The sequence below is a fragment of the Physeter macrocephalus genome, chromosome 12 (genome assembly GCF_002837175.3).
Source record: "Physeter macrocephalus isolate SW-GA chromosome 12, ASM283717v5, whole genome shotgun sequence".
Lineage (NCBI taxonomy): Eukaryota > Metazoa > Chordata > Mammalia > Artiodactyla > Physeteridae > Physeter > Physeter macrocephalus.
The window spans coordinates 88091179-88108714 of NC_041225.1; the positions used below are offsets into that span (position 1 = coordinate 88091179).

The following is a 17536-nucleotide window of genomic DNA, read 5'->3' on the forward strand; positions in this document are numbered from 1 at the left end:
TTTCAATGTCCCTATTTTCTGCCTTTTTGATTATAGTTATTCTGATGGGTATGAAGTGGTGTCTCATCTTGTTTTTAATTTATTTTCCTAATGATTAATGATACTGAATGTCTTTTCATGTGGTTATTTGTCATTTATCTTCTTTGCAGAAACATCTCTATTCAGATCTTTTGCCCATTTTAAAATTTAATGGTCTTTTTACTGTTGAATTGTAAGTTTTTTGTATCTTCTGAATATTAGATTCTTATCAGATATATTATTTGTACGTATTTTCTCTGATTCTTTATACTGTCATTTCACTTTCTTGATGGTGACCTTTGAAACACGTTTTTTGGTTTTTTATAAATTTATTTATTTATTTATCTTTGGCTGCTTTGGGTCTTCATTGCTGCACGCGGGCTTTCTCTAGTTGCGGCGAACGGGGCTACTCTTCATTGCAGTGCACGGGCTCCTCATTGCGATGGCGTCTCTTGTTGTGGAGCACAGTCTCTAGGTGCGCAGACTTCAGTAGTTGTGGCACTCAGGCTCAGTAGTTGTGGCTCACGGGCTTTAGAGCTCAGGCTCAGTAGTTGTGGCGCACGGGCTTAGTTGCTCCACGGCATGTGGAATCTTCCAGGACCAGGGCTCGAACCCGTGTCCCCTACATTGGCAGGCGGATTCTTAACCACTGCATCACCAGGGAAGTCCCACAAGTTTTTAATTTTGACAAAGTCCAAATTATGCTTCTCTTTTATTGCTTGTGCTTTTGGTGTCATATTAAGAAATCATGGCATAACCCAGAGTCACAAAAATTTATCATTATCTTCAAAGAGATTTAGTTTTAGTTCTTATATCTAGGTCTGTGATCCCCTTTGAGGCAATTTTAAATTATTATTATTTTTGTTTTTAAAAATTGTGCTGAAATAATACATAACAAAATTTATCATCTTAACCATTTTTAACTCTGCAGTTGAATGGTGTTAACTGTATTAACATTGTTGTCAACCAATCTTCAGGACTCTTTTTCTTATAAAACTGAAATTCTATATCCATTAAACCACAATCTCCTATCCCCCGCTCTTCTCCAACCCCTGGCAACCACCATTCTAATTTGTCTCTGAATTTGACTCCTTTAGGTAGCTCCATAAAAGTGGGATCATACAGTATTTTTCTCTTTGTGACTGACTTATTTTGCTTAAATTGCGTCCTCAAAGTTCATCCATGTTGTAGCATGTGTCAGAGTTTCCTTCCTTTTTAAGGCTGAATAATATTCCATTGTATGTATGTACCACATTTGTTTATCCATTCATCCATCAGCGGCCACTTGAGTTGCTTCCATCTTTTGGCTATTGTGAATAGTGCTGCTGTGAATATGAGCATATAAATATATCTCCTTGAGACCCTGCTTTTAAATTCTTTTGGTATAGACCCAGAAGTGGAATTGCTAGATCATATGGTCATTCTATTTTTATGTTTTTGTGGAACTGCCATACAGTTTTCTATAGCAGCCATACCATTTTACATTACCATCAATAGTGCATAAGGATTTAAATTTTTTCACATTCTCACCAACACTTAATACTTTCTGTGTGTTTGGTTTTTTTATATTTTCTGTGTTTTTTTTTTTTCTATAATGGCCATGCCAGATATGAAGTGACAACTTATTGTGCTTTTGATTTGCATTTTCCTGATGATTATTGATTTGAACAACTTTTCATGGACTTGTTGACCAGGTGTACATCTTCTTTGGAGAAATGTCTATTCAAGACCTCTACCCATTTTTGAATTGGGTTGTTTTTCTGTTTGAGTTGTAAGAATTCTTTATATATTCTAGATATTAACCCTTTATCAGGTATATGATTTGCAGATACTTTCCCCCATTCTGTAGGTTGCCTTTTAGCTCTCTTGATTGTATATTTTGATACAGTTTTAAGTTTTGATGTCTAATTTATATATTTTTACTTTTTTAAATTTATTTTTTTATTTTCTAGTTTTTATTTTTCCTACTGAAGTGAATCAAAAGAGTTAATCTGAGTTCCTGTGAAACCCTTTACCATTGAATGCTGTGATGGATTTAAACTCAAATTTGTAAATTTCCTTGTTAAAACTAAATTATATATGAAAGATTCAAATTGTACCTCTTTATTTTAATCTAGAGATCTTTAATATTTTAAATTTACTGAAAAATAACCAAACCAGAGCTTATGTAATTAAGACTTCTCTCTTTAAATAAACAACAAAAGTATTAACATTAGTTTTCTTTGAGGAGAAGGGTCTTTCACTGATTATATGCACCTTATTTTTTTAAAATTTGGTGTGTATTTTTAAAATTAATTTTTATTGGAGTATAGCTGCTTTACAATGTTGTGTTAGTTTCTTGGTGTACAGCAAAGTGAATCAGCTATACGTATATATATATCTATGTACTCTTTTTTAGATTTCCGTCCCATTTAGGTAACCACAGAGCATTGAGTAGAGTTCCCTGCGCTATACAGTAGGTTCTCATTAGTTATCAGTTTTATACATAGTAGTGTTTTTATGTCAGTCCCAATCTCCTAGTTCATCCCACCTCCCCCTTCCCTCCTTGGTAACCATACGTTTGTTCTCTACATCTGTGACTCTATTTCTGCTTTGCAAATAAGTATTTTGAGTTTATTTTTGTGTATGGTGTTAGGGAGTGTTCTGATTCAATGTAATCCCTATCAAATTACCAAGGACATTTTTCACAGAATTAGAACAAAAAATTTTACACTTTTTATGGAAACACAAAAGACCCCAAATAGTGGAAGCAATCTTGAGAAAGAAGAACAGAGCTAGAGGAATTAGGCTCCCTGACTTCAGACTATACAACAAAGCTACAGTAATCAAAACAGTATGGTACTGGCACAAAACCAGAAATATAGGTCATTGGAACTATTGATTTTCTAGAAAGTCCAGAAATAAACCCATGCAGCTATGGCCACCTAATCTATGACAAAGGAGGCAAAAATATACAGTGGAGAAAAGACAGTCTCTTCAATAAGTCGTGCTGGGAAAACTGTACAAGTACATGTATATATTTTTATTTTTGTTGCCTGTCCCCTTAGAGGCATTTTTTAATATATGGAGTGCAAATTCATTCTTTTACACATGGATATTTAGTTGTCCCAGCAATGTTTGCTGAAAAGACTGTTCTTTCCCTATGAATTTTCTTGGCCTTTTTGTCAATTCATCATAAATGTTAGTGTTTATTTCTGGACTGTCAGTTCTAGTCTCTTGATCTATATATCTGTTCCTGTGCCAGTACCACCCTGTTTTGATTACTGTAGCTGTGTGATAAGTTTTGAAATCAGAACTTGAGTCCTCCAGCTTTGTTCATAATTTTCCAGATTGGTTTGGCTACAGTGGGTCCCTTGAATTTCTGTATGAACTTTGGGATCTGCTTGTTAAGTTTTGCAAAGAAAAAAAGCCAGTTGGCATTTTGTTAGGATTTGCCTTGAATCTGTAGATCAATATGGGAATATTGCCATCTTAACAATATTAAGTCTTCCAATCCATTGGGCCAGTTTTCCATTTATTCTGATCTTCTATAATTTCTTTCAATAATGTTTTGTGGTGTACTAGTTTTATTTATTTATTTATTTTGATAAATATATTCTTAAGTATTTTATTCTTTTTTATGCTGTTGTGAATGGAATTGTTCTATTTCATTTTTGGATTGTTCACTGTGTGTGGAAATGCAGTTGATTTTTGTCTGTTGAGCTCACATCCTAAACTTTAATGAACTTGCTTATTAGTCCTAGTTGGTTTTTGTATGATTTCCTTGCTATTTTCTGTGTAGAAGATCATGTCATCTGCAAATAGAGATACTTCTTCCTCTCCTTTCTGGATTTCTTTAAATTGCTTTCTAGATTGCCCTGGCTGGAACCTCCAGATGATAAGAGGAAGTATGGAAATACTTGTGTTGGTCTTATCCTAAGGAAAAAGCATCTGATCTTTCACTATTTAGTATAATGTTAGCTGTGCATCTTCTGTAAATGCCATTCATCTGTTTGAGAAAATCCCTTTCATTTATAGTTTACTGAGTGATTTTATCATTAAAGAGTGTTGGATTTTGTTGAGCTAAATAGTAGCTTTTAACATGTGACGCATTGTTGGGATATAACCTAAGTTTTTATGGCTTATCTGGAAGAGGTTATATGAAAATACTAAAATTTATTTGCCAAATACCAAAGCTATAAGAATTCTTTAAATGGAAAAGTTATTTGAAAGCTGTTTATAATTATTATAAAGCTTGAAAGAGGTGATGGAAGGCTGTAGGGTTTGGAGTGTTCCAAAAAATTGTAAGATATGGATTCTTGGAAAGGAGGAAGAAATGTCTTTTGGGATGAATATAAATCTAATCATGCCCTGTTTTAAGAGGCTGGACTAAGTTTATGATTCTTAGTCATTGGAGTATTTATTTCCAATTGGAATATTTATTTCCCAGTGATATGTCAGGCATTGTCAGGGTAATAAGAAGCCATGGAATAAATATCACATTTTTAAAGTGTTTTTTGTCCAGTGGTGTTTAATTAGTTTGTTGGCTTTTAAAAAATTTACACATTTTACTTGGAAGTAATTGTAGATTCTCATAAAGTAGTAAGAAATAATATAGAAAGATTGCTTTTCCCCTTTACCTAGTTTCCAACAATGATGACATCTTGCAAATATGTAACAGTATATCACAACCAGGATAATGACACTGATACAGTCAGGCTACTTAATGTTTACACCACCGCAAGGGTCCCTTATGTTGCTTTGTAATAGCTACATCCACTTCTCTCTTATGCCTATTCCTTTCTTAACCCCTGGCAACCATTAATCTAGTTTCTATTTCTATAATTTTGTCATTTTAAGACTCGTATAAGTGAAATCATACAGTGTGCAGTCATTTAGTATTGTTTTTTTTCACGCAGCATAATTATCTACAGAATATTCAATATCAGCAGTATGTTCATTTTTATTGATGTGTAGTATTCCATGGTATGGAGGTACTACAATTTGTTTAAATATGTACCTGTTGAATGACAACTTGGTAGTTTTCTAGTTGTTCGCTATTACAAATAAAGCTGCTATAAACATTCCTCTGCAAGTTTTTGATGAACATAGGCCTTTATTACTATTGCTGGGTCATATGGTAATTGTATGTTTTAAATTTTTGAGAAACTTCCACACTATTTGTACCATTTGATGTTTGTACCATTTTACATTTCCACCGGTAACGTGTGAGTCATCTCATTACTCCACAGCCACACCAGCATTTGATGTTGTCATTATTTTTTTTTAATTTATTTATTCTATTTTTATTACTTATGTTTTGGCTGCGTTGGGTCTTCATTGCTGCACGGGCTTTCTCTAGTTGCAGTGAGCAGGGGCTACTCTTCGTTGTGGTGCATGGGCTTCTCATTTTTGTGGCTTCTCTTGTTGCAGAGTGCAGGCTCTAGGCTCATGGGCTCTAGAGCACAGGCTCAGTAGTTGTGGTGCACGGGCTGAGTTGCTCCATGGCATGTGGGATCTTCCCAGACCAGGTCTGGAACCCGTGTCCTCTGCATTGGCAGGCAGATTCTTAATCACTGCGCCACCAGCGAAGTCCTGTCATTATTTTTTATTTTAGCCATTCTCTGATAGATCTGTTTTGATATTTCATTGTGGTTTAAATTTTCCATTTCCTTAATGATTAATGGTGTTGAACATCTTTTCGTGCCCTTATTTCCCATCTCTGTCCTGTTCAGGGAAATGTATATGTTTTTGCCCCTTTTGGGGGACTGGATTGTTTAAAAAAATTTTTTTTTTACTCCTCAATTTTGAGAGTTCTTTGTAAGTTTTTTATTGGATATGAGATTTGCAAATCTTTTCTTCCAGTCTGCAGCTGGGAGAGAGAGAGGCACCTCATTACTGCTAAGTGGGAATGAAAGCTGTCTCCCCATGTCATCTCTACTGACATCACAGGGAGGGGTAGCTCATTACTAGCCATCAGGGGTGAAAATAGTTCTGGGATCTTGCTTGACCATCTCTAATTCCACATTGGCCTGGATGTTGGGGTTCCTTATTAGAGTTTTGAAAGGATAGATCTCAAGCTCCTCACTTGGCTTTTGCTGGTGGGAGTGTGGGTGAGGCCACAGTGTTCTTCTGTGATGTTTGGCTAGAAAAGAGCGGTTATTGTCTACAAGTTTTGTGTCTTGCTAATCTTCACCTTTGCTTGTTTTTTAGCTAATGAGAGCAGATTTTTGTTAGAGCTTTTGTGCTCTTTGTGCTCTTCTGTGCTTATTGTTCATGGGTTGCTGTCTTCACCTCCAAGTCTGGGATATTTGAAGTAAAAAGAAAACCCAGGGATCTCACTACCTTGTTACTCCTCAGGTCCCAAGGTCCCTAGCCAGTCTGCCTTTTTCTCTACACCTTTCAGATTCTTTTTAAGTTTGTTGTATATGTAATATCCAGGATTTTTAGTTGTGCTTAGCAGGAGGAATAGGGAAAAGTACATCTCCTCCATTATGTGAGAAATGGCACCATAATTTAAAATATTTTTATATGAAATCAAATGTGGCACTAAAATTAAATAGAATGCCAGGTTATAACTTTATAGGTAAAACACAGAAATCTCAAAGAAATGTTATATTTATCTTTAGGCACTGATCCTATACCCCAGAAAGAGGTACTAGTTCTTTTTCCTATTCTTAACGGTAAATATTAGGTTGTAAGCCAAGCTTTTATAACAGAGAGACTCAAATACAATGGCTCACATAAGGTAGAACTGTATTTTTCTCTCATATCCAGGGTAGGAAAGAAACCTCTGCTTCTTGAGGTCTTCTGAAGAACCAAACTGGGTGGTCAGCTGAGCCATCCTTACATTTGGCTTCCCAAGGTTGTTCTAGACATCACCATTTTCAGTTGGCAAAGGTAATGGTGATGGTAATGATGGTTGTGGTAGGGAAACATAGAGGTCAGGAATTTGATTTTTTTAAGGACAGGAACCAGAAGTTGTACTTACTGCTTTTGCTCACATCCCATTGGCCTACACCTAGTCACATGGTCACATCTGGCTGCAGAAGAAACTGGAAATGTCTCTGCTGGTAGTCATGTGACCAGCAGAGGTTGGGGTAAGGGACGTCTGTTACCAGAACAAAAAAGGTGAGTAGTAGTCTTTGCTTTTGTTACTTCAGTGAAAATTTTTAGAAGAAATTAACTGTGTGGTCTTACTTATCATGAGCCATTTTATTCTATAGTTAGCTGTGTTTTTCTTGTTGTGTTCTTACCTGTTTCATTATAAAAGATCAACATTACCTTCATGGTCAGATCTTAGCCTAGATAGGAATCTAATTTTTATATAATTATTTGGACTACATCAAGTAAGAACTTGTTTATATCTTCTAGGGTTTACAGAGTCCACAGGGAATAGGATGCAAGCCAGAAGCTGTATGTAGTCACATTATCATTGAGAGCCATGAAAAAGGATGTTTCAGGACTCTAACAGCTGAACGGCCACAATTGGACAGCCACCCTTGTGTTTTCAGATCTGCTGAACCCTCAGAAATGATCAGAGGACAACGGAGCCCATCATCATGGACAACCAGGCACATCAACCTTGCCAAGTCACTGGACCAGAACAACTCCCATTTCAAAGTTTGGAATTCATTGCCGTTACAAAGTCATTCCCCATTTCAAAACTTTATAGGTGATGACTCGAAAATTAGCAAGGGTCTTCGAATTCCATTCTGTGAAAAGTTGGACCCTTGGCTGTCAGAATTAATAGAACCTGCTTGTATGCCACCTGAAGAAATGGATTGTCAGTCTTCATCACAAATGCTGTACCCAGAACCCATGAAAAAGTTTACTACCTCCATCACTTTATCATCTCACCGACATTCTAAATGCTTTTCAGATTCCTCTTTTCTTAAGGTTGGTGTTACTGAAGGTAGCCAGTGTAATGGAGGATCTGTGGGGCTAGTTAATTCTTATATCACTGAAGAGCAAAATCCTCCTAGAGATCTAAAAGAGAAAACCTCTTCCCCTTCATCATTTAAAATCATTAGTCAGTCACCAGATAAAGCTGTGACTATTTTAGCAGAAAATAGTAGGCAAAGCCAAAAATTATCTGTTGAACATTCTCACCAAGAAGAAAAACCCTTAGAAAGATCAGATTTTAAAAGCAGTCATTCTAAGCCCAGTACCAGTGCAAATGATAGCAATTTCAAGGAAGTTCATTTTTCTGATAACGATACTCTCATTAGCATGGGCAGACCAAATTCCACACTAGGAGTAAAAGAGAAGAATGTAACTGTAACTCCAGATCTTCCTTCGAACATTTTTCTTGAACAAGAGCTCTTTGAACAAAGCAGAGCCTCACATGAACATCACCATGTGAGAAAACACAATTCTCCCCCTCCTCAACATCAGGATTATGTAGCTGCAAATCTCCCTTGTCATATTTTTCTTGAAAAACGAGAACTCTTTAAACAAAGCAAGACCCAACATAAAGATAATCAGTTGAGAGAAAACCACTCTCCCCTTCCTCAAAATCAGGATTATATAGCTTCAGACCTGCCTTCTCTCATTTTTCTTGAACAACGTCAGCTCTTTGAACAAAGCAAAGCCCCAGATGTATATCACCACATGGGAAAACACCATTCTCCCTTTCCTCAAGGTCAGGATTGTATAGTAGAAAAGAAAAATGAACATAAGCCTAACTTACACATTTCTGATATGGTAAATGTTGAAGCCAAATTCAGTGATATGGCCTCCCCATCAGCCCCAAATCAATGTACAGTAGTAACATCTGCATCTACTCCACCTTCAAATAGAAAAGCACTTTCTTGTGTTCGTATAACTCTTTGTCCCAAGACTCCTTCCAAGTTGGATAGTGGAACCTTAGATAAAAGATTTCATTCATTGGATCCTGCCTCTAAAACAAGGATGAATAGTGAGTTTAACTCTGACCTACAGACTATATCTTCAGAATCATTGGAACCAACCTCCAAATTATTGACCAGTAAACCTGTAGCACAGGATCAAGAATCTGTAGGTTTTCTAGGACCTAAATCTTCACCGGACTTCCAAGTCGTACAGTCTCCTCTTCCAGATAGTAATATTAATTCTCAGGACTTGAAAACCATACCTTTTCGGAATAGCCAGTTAGTAACCTCAAGGCAAACACAAGTGAACATTTCAGATTTGGAAGGATATTCCAATCCAGAAGGGACTCCACTATCTGCAGTTCGGTGAGTCTCATTGTGATTACAAGCAAACTGATGGAATTTATGATAAAGGGTTTAAAATACTTAAGCAAATGTAAGTTCTTGGGGGAGAGGCAGTATGATTTCTCTTAGGGGAGGTTGTATCTGCCTAAGCTAGAATTCTTTCAAGGAATAAACACCTAACTAAGAGAAAACACCTGAGTAATGTATTTATACTCTCAAAGAGCTTTTGGAAAGCGACTTGACATCAAGTATTTTAAAACACTGAATTACTTTAAGAAGAATCTTTGATCATTGAGTGATACAATTTACTAATTCCTTATTTATTACATTGGAAATATGCTGAAGACCAGGCTTTGCTCCCTCTCCCCCCCCTCTTTGTTTCCATTTCATGATTCCCCTCAAATATTTAGTACTTAGAATGAAAAAAAGTGAAATTTCCTGGCAGACATCACTTCAGCCAAGTTGTCTAGGTTAACATCACCAGTAATGCACGTCAACCTAATGTGGTCCCTGATGTGATGCCTTATTACTTCACAGTGATTGTAGGAATGGAAACCCAATTCAGGGATAACTGCATTAGATTTATACTATTCAGATTGATTTTAAGACTGTCATTGATTCAGTTTTACAATAATGAGTCTTTTACCATGTGGCTAAATGAATTACCATCTGTGTTTAATGTTTCCACCTTACAGTTGAGAAGGTAGTATTTCACAGTGGAGAGCACTGGCCTTACAAAGAGGGAAAAAATGTTTAATCGACATCCGCATGTGGTAGTCATGGCAGTGAGGGACTTAAATATGTTATCTCATTTAATACTTGTGATAACCCTATGAGGTAGGTGGTGGTATCCTTATTTGCCCTCTGGGAAACTGAGACACTGACATTGCTACCTTTTCAGCAAACCTCATTGTCTCAAATAATGCAGTCTGTTCAATCTAAGCAAGAGCTTGTTCACCATGTGGTACCGTCTCTCCAGAATCCTAAACTCTACTTAAACTATTCTATCAACTGTCCTCTTGGACAAGTCATTTAATATCTTTGGCACTCATATGTGGATGATTGATGGAAGGAAAGGGTTGGAAAGCTTAAAGGTCCATTACAGCTTGAAAAATTAGTGGTTGAGAATTGGATTGGGGCAGGAAAAAACAAGGTCAATCTCTGATTTCAGTACTATTATAAATAGTAGAGTGTTATAGAGATCATTACTGTGTGTGAAAAACGTTTAGAAATTAAAAGATTGACAAGTTTACATACAATACTTAAACTCTTCTAAGTGATAAAATGCCAAGTTATTAGAGCTGAATTCCTTGAATGAGAAGAAAATTATAGATGATTTTAAATATGAACTAATAATAATGCTGTTTGTTCAGAATGTACTAAATGCCAGGCATTGTAGTCAATGTGTATATCATTTTATACTTAGTATAATCATCCAGAGGTAGATATTATTTATTACCTCAATTTATAGATTTAAAAAACCTAATACTTAGAGAAATTAAATGTTTCGCCCAAGATCACATGGCCATTAAGTGTTGGAGGTGGCATTTGAACCTAGGTTTGTCTGACTCCAGAGTCTGTAAATAATTCAAACTCTATACACATATACACACTTATCTATGTGTGTGAGTGTATGTGTGCATATATATATGCGTAAAACATTTATATATGTATTAAACTTTTTTATGTTGAGATAATTTTAGACTTACAGAGGAGCTGCAAAAAATAGTAGAGTTCCTGTGTTATTTATTGCAGTGTAACCTATTACCCTGAAATGTAGCAGCTTAAAACAATAAATACTATCCCAAAGTTTCTGTGGGTCAGAGATCTAGGCATGGCTTAGCTGGGTGCTTCTGGCTTAGGGTTTCTCACAAGGTTGCAAACAAGGTATTGACTACAGCTGTGGTCCCATCTCAAGGCTTGACTAAGAGAATGTCCTTCCAAGCTCACTCACACAGTTATTGGCCAGAAATAATCAGTTTCTTCTTTCCATATGGCAGCTATGACAGCAAAGCTTTTCTCAGAGTGAGCAATCGAGACTGCAGGAGAAGGTGCTGAAGACAAAACCCACAGTCCTTACTTTGCAACTTACCCTTGGAAGTGAATCTCACCACATCTGCCACATTCTACTAGAAAGAAATGAATCACTATTTCCAGCCAACCCTCAAGGGTTAGGGATTACACAAGAGCATGAATACCAGGAGGCAGAGATCATTGGGGGGATTTTTTTTTTTTTTTTTGGCCACACCATGTGGCATGCGGGATGGGATCTTAGTTCCCCGACCAGGGATCAAACCCTTGCCCCCTACATTGGGAGCGTGGGATCTTAACCACTGGACCGCCAGGGAAGTCCCATTGGGGGCATATTTTAGAGGTTGCCAATATACCCTTTGCTAAAGCTTCCCCTTATGTTAACATCTTACCCTAACATCATAACCATAAAACATTTACCAAAAGTAAGAAATTCTCCTTCATATAAAATTGTAATTAAATGTATAGACCAATTTGGATTTCACCTGGTTTTTCCACAAATGAACGTTTTTTGTTTCAGATCCATCCCATAATCTCACCTTGCATGCAGTTGTTGTGTCCTTAATCTCCTCCAATCTGTGTTAGTTTCTCAGACTTTCCTTGTTTTTCATAACCTTCACACTTTGAAGAGAATTAGTAGTTATTTTGGAGAAAGTCTTTTCCATTTGGCTTTGTCTGATGTTGTCTCAAGATTAGATTGAGGTTATTATACACTTCCGGTGCATTTCATCAGGGAGCACATTAAGTTGATATGCATGACTAGTGATGTTAACCTTGATCACTTGGCGAAAGTAGTATCTACCAAGATTCTCCACTATAAACTTAATGTTTTTCCTTGGTAGATACTAAATTTTTTTTGAAACTAAATATTTAAGGGAGATACTGATAGACTAAGCAAATGTCCTATTTCTGCTTAAACTTTGACCACTAATTTTAAGCATCCTTCAGTGGATCTTGCTTGTAGCAATTATTACTCTGGTATTCTAATGGAGTTTTCATATTGCCTTTATTCCTTCTACATTTATTAATTGGAATTCTTCTGTAAGCAAGAGCTGTTGTTGCTCCCCCATCTATTTATTCCTTTAGTTTTCCATGTACATTAGTATGAACTCAGGGGTATTTATTTCATTCTTTGGATTACAATCCAATACTACTCAAATTGTTTTAGTTTTAGCTATTGAGAACACTTTCATGTTGGCTCCTGTAACTTGCCACAACCCTGAAATCAACTATTTCCCCAAGGAACCCTCATTTTTTTTTTTTTGGAGAATAAGATTTTTTTCCCTAGTTTTATTAGATAAAATTGACATATAACATTGTTTAAGTTTAAGGTGTACGGTGCTTTGATTTGGTACACTTATATTGCAAAATAACTACCATAATGGCATTAGCTAACACCTCCATCACATCACATAGTTATCTTTACTGTTTTTGTGGTAAGAAAATTTAATATCTACTCTTAACAGCTTTCAGCTATATAGTACATTATTGTTAACTGTCATCACAATGCTGTGCATAGATCCCCAGAACTTATTCATCTTCTAATTGGAAGTTTGTAGCCTTTGACCAGTATCTCCCCATTTCCCCCACCCTCCAGCCCCTGGTAAACAGCATTCTACTCTGTTTCCACAAGTTTGGCTCTTTTAGGTTCCACATGTAAATGGTATCATACAGTATATCTCTTTGCCTGTCTGGTTTATTTCACTTAGCATGATGCCCTCAAGGTCCATCTATATTGTTGTTGTAAATGACATGATTTTCTTCTCTCTAACAGCTGAATAATATCCCTTTGTGTATATATACACCATGTCTTTCATTTCATTTCATTTTATTGCACCAGGTCTTAGTTGCAGCTCTTGGGCTCCTTAGTTGTGGCATGCGAACTCTTAGTTGCGTCACGCATATGGGATCTAGTTCCCTGACTAGGGATCAAACTCGGGCCCCTTGCATTGGGAGTGTGGAGTCTTAATGACTGCACCACCAGGGAAGTCCCTACACCATGTCTTCTTTATCCATTTATCCATTGATGGACACGAGATATGGTTGTTTCCATACCATGGCTGTTGTAAATAATGCTGCAACAAATATGGGAGTGCAGATACCTGTTTCCATTTCCTTTGGATGTATACCCAGAGGTGAGATTGCTGGATTATATGGTAGTTCTATTTTTAATTTTTTAAAGAACCTCCCTACTGATTTCCATTGTGGCAGCACTAATTTACATTCCCACCAACAGTGCATAAGGGTTCTGTTTTCTCTACATCCCTATCAACACTTGTTATTTGTTGTCTTTTTGATAATAGCCTTTTTGACAGGTGTGAGGTGATCTCATTGCGGTTTTGATTTGCATTTCCCTAATAAATAGTGATGTTGAGCACCTTTTCATCTACCTGTTGGTCATTTGTATATCTTCTTTGAAAAAATGTCTATTCAGTTCTAGTTCCTCTGCCCATTTTTAAATCAGATTGTTTTTTTGTTATTCAGTTTTATGAGTTCTTTATATATTTTGGATATTAATTGTTTATCAGATATATGGTTTGCAGATATTTTCTCCTCTTCTGTAGGTTACCTTTTCATTTTGTTGACTGTTTCGCTGTACAGAGAATTTGGGGTTTGATGGAGTCCTACTTACTGATTTTTGCTTTTGTAGCTTGTGCTTTTGGTGTCACATCCAAAAAAATCACTGGTGAGACCAATGTCGAGGAGTTTTTCCCTGTGTTTTTTCCTAGGAGGTTATGGTTTCCGGTCTTATGTTTAAGTCTTTAACCTATTTCACATTAATTTGTGAGTGGTAAAAGTAGGAGTCCAATTTCATTTTTTTGGCATGTGGTTATCTAGTTTTCCCAGCACCTCTTATTGAAGAGACTATCCTTCCCCTACTGAGTATTCTTGGCTCCCTTGTAAAATATTAGTTGACTGTATATGTGGGGGGTTATTTATGGGTTCTCTGTTCTGTTCCATTGATCTATGTATCTATTTGTGTGCCAGCACCATACTCTTTTGATCACTATAGCTTTGTAGTATAGTTTGAAATCAGGAAGTATGATGCCTCCAGTTTTGTTCTTTCTCAGAATTGCTTTGGCAGTTCAGAGTCTTTTGTGGTTCCATATAAATTTTAGAATTGTTTTTCCTCTTTTTATGAAAAATGGCATTGGAATTTTGGTAGGGATTGCATTGACTCTATCAATGGCTTTGAGTAGTATGGATGTTTAAACAATATTTATTCTTGTGGTTCATGAACACATTTCATGTGTCTTTCCATTTGTTTGCATCTTCCTCAGTTTCCTTCATCAAAGTCTTTTAGTTTTCAGTGAACAGATGTTTTAGCTCCTTGGTTAAATTTATTTCTAGGTATTTATTGATTTGATGCTGTTGTGAATGGGATTGTTTTCTTTAGTTCTTTTCAGATATTTTGTTGTTAGTGTATAGAAACAACTGATTTTTGTATGTTGATTTTTGCATCCTGCAACTTTACTGAATCCATTGATTATTTCTGACAGTTTTTGGTGGAATCTTTAGGATTTTCTATTAGATATTAGATCATATCATGTACAAACAAAGACAACTTATTTCTTCCTTTCTGATTGGATGCCTTTTATTTCTTTTTCTTGCCTCATTGCTCTGCTTAGGACTTCCAGTGCTATGTTGAGTAAAAGTGGTGACAGTGGGCACTCTTATCGTGTTCCTGATATTAGAGGGAAAGCTTCAGCCTTTCACCATTGAGTGTGATGTTGGCTGAGGGTTTGTCATACATGACCTTTATTATGTTGAGGGATGTTTCTTCTATACTCAATTTGTTGAGAGTTTTTATCATTTGAAGGATGTTGTATTTTATCAAATACTTTTTCTGTATCTATTGAGATAATCATATGATTTTTATCTTTTATTCTATTAAAGAAACATATCATATTTATTGATTCGTATATGTTGAACTATCCTTACATCCTAGGGATAAATCCCAATTGATCATGGTGTATAATTCTTCTATATGCTGTTGAATTCGGTTTGCTAATGTTTTGTTGAGAAATTTTTTGTCTGTATTCATCAGCTGTTGGTCTGTAGTTTTCTTGTAGTGTCTTCATCTAGCTTTGGATCATCATGGTAATATGATGGCCTCATAAAATGAGTTTGCAAATGTTCCTCCCTCTTCAATTTTTGGACAAGTTTGAGAAGGATTGGTGTTAATTCTTCTTGAAATGTTTGTTAGAATTCACCACTTAAACCATCTGGCCCTGGACTTTTCTCTGTTGAGAAGATTTGATTACTGATTCTATCTCCTTACTCCATGGGTCTGGTTATATTTTCTCTTTCTTCATGATTCAGTCTTGGTAAGTTGTATGTTTCTGGCAATTTTTCCATCTCTGCCAGGTTATCCAATTTGTTGACATATAATTGTTCATAATAGTCTCTTATGATCCTATATATTTCTGTGGTATCAGTTGCTTTGTCTTCTCTTTCATTTCTGATTTTATGTATTTGAGTCCTCTCTTTTTTTCTTAGTCTAGCTAAAGGTTTGTCAATTGTGTTTATCTTCAAAAATCAATCTACTTCTTGGGCTTCCCTGGTGGCGCAGTGGTTGAGAGTCCGCCTGCCGATGCAGGGGACACGGGTTCGTGCCCCGGTCCGGGAAGATCCCACATGCCGCAGAGCGGCTGGGCCTGTGAGCCATGGCTGCCGAGCCTGCGCGTCCGGAGCCTGTGCTCCGCAACGGGAGAGGCCACAACAGTGAGAGGCCCGCGTACCGCAAAAAAAAAGAAAAAAAAAAAAAATCTAGTTCTTAATCTTATTGACCTTTTCTATTTTTCTGGTCTCTATTTCATTTATTTCTGCTCTAATCTTTGTTATTTTCCTTTCTTCTGCTGACTTTGGGCTAGTCTGCTCTTTTTCTCATTCCTTGAGATGTAAAGTTATTGAGGCCTTTCTTTTTTCTTAATAAAGGCATTTAGCACTATAAATGTCCTTAGAACTGCTTTTGTCTCATAGGTTTTGATATGTTGTGTTTACATTTTCATTTGTTTCAAGAATTTTTTGCTTTCCCTTTTGATTTTTTTAGACATATTTGTATTCAGTACTGTGTTTTTTAATTTCCACATATTTGTAGAATTTCCTGCTTCCCCCCAGTATTGATTTCTAGTTTCATATCATTGTGGTCAGAAAAGGTACTTGGTATGATTTAAATCTTGTTAAATTTGCTAAGATTTGTTTTGCAGCCTATATGTGATCTAACTTGGAGAATGTTCTGTTTATGCTTGATAAGAATGTATTCAGCTGCTGAATGTTCTGTATGTGTGTGTTAAGTCCATTTAGTCTAAAGTATGCTTCAAGTCCAATGTTTCCTTGTTGATTTTGCTATCTGGGTGATCTATCCATTGTTGAAAAGTGGGGTGTTTAAAAACATAAAAGTGGGAGGAGTAAAAGGGCAGTGATTTTGTATGTGATTGAAGTTAAGTTGTTATCATATAAAATATATTGTTACCTGTAAGATGTTTATGTGAGCCTTGGGGTAACCACAAAGCAAAAACATAGTAGATTCACCGAAGAGAAGGCAATCAGAAAATATTACTATGGAAAATCACCAGTTCACAAAGAAAGGCAGCAAGAGAGGAAGAAAGGAACAAGAAAACTACAGAACAGCCAGAAAACAATAAGATGGTATAAGTAAGACCTTACCTATCAACAATTACTCAATGTAAATGAATTGAATACTCCAATCAAAAGACTTGATGGATACAAAATCAAAACCCAACTATATGCTGCCTACAGGAGAATCACTTTAGCTTTAAGGACATGTGAGCTCAAAGTGAAGGAATGGAAAAAGATGCTCCTTATAAGTAGAAACCAAAAGAGAGCAGGGCTGGTTATACTTGTAGCAGACAAAATAGTAACAATAGGCAAAGGGGAGGTCATTATATAATAATAAAGGGGTCAGTTCATCAAGATGATATAACAGTCATACACACACACACACACACACACACACACACACACAGTACACATACACACACAAACACCCCCAACATCAAAGCACTTAAATATATTAAGCAAATACTAACATCTAAAGGGAGAAGTAAACAACAATACAGTAATAGTCGAGGACTTCAGTACCCCACTTTCAACAATGGAAAGTGGTGTTTAGAAACCAATGAGGTTTGCTCATTGCTACTAGGATGACACTGCTTCTTGCCCCTCTGAGTGAATAAAACTAAAGATTATAGGTATTAACTCATGTATATATGTACACCTATATTCATTTCCATCTCTATTATAATATGTGTGTGTGTGTGTATATATATATATATATATATGTATAT

At 36.1% G+C, this 17536-nt stretch overlaps 1 protein-coding gene across 3 annotated transcripts in view; it reads left to right on the forward strand.

Annotated features, from left to right (window-relative positions):
- Positions 1–17536, forward strand: part of ALMS1 (ALMS1 centrosome and basal body associated protein) — a 216325-nt gene that overhangs the window by 125515 nt on the left and 73274 nt on the right. For all 3 annotated transcript variants that reach the window (XM_028496787.2, XM_028496788.2, XM_028496789.2), the window contains one exon: positions 7372–9215. In XM_028496787.2, coding sequence (XP_028352588.1) covers positions 7372–9215 — 1844 coding nt within the window. The remainder of the gene's footprint in view (positions 1–7371; positions 9216–17536) is intronic.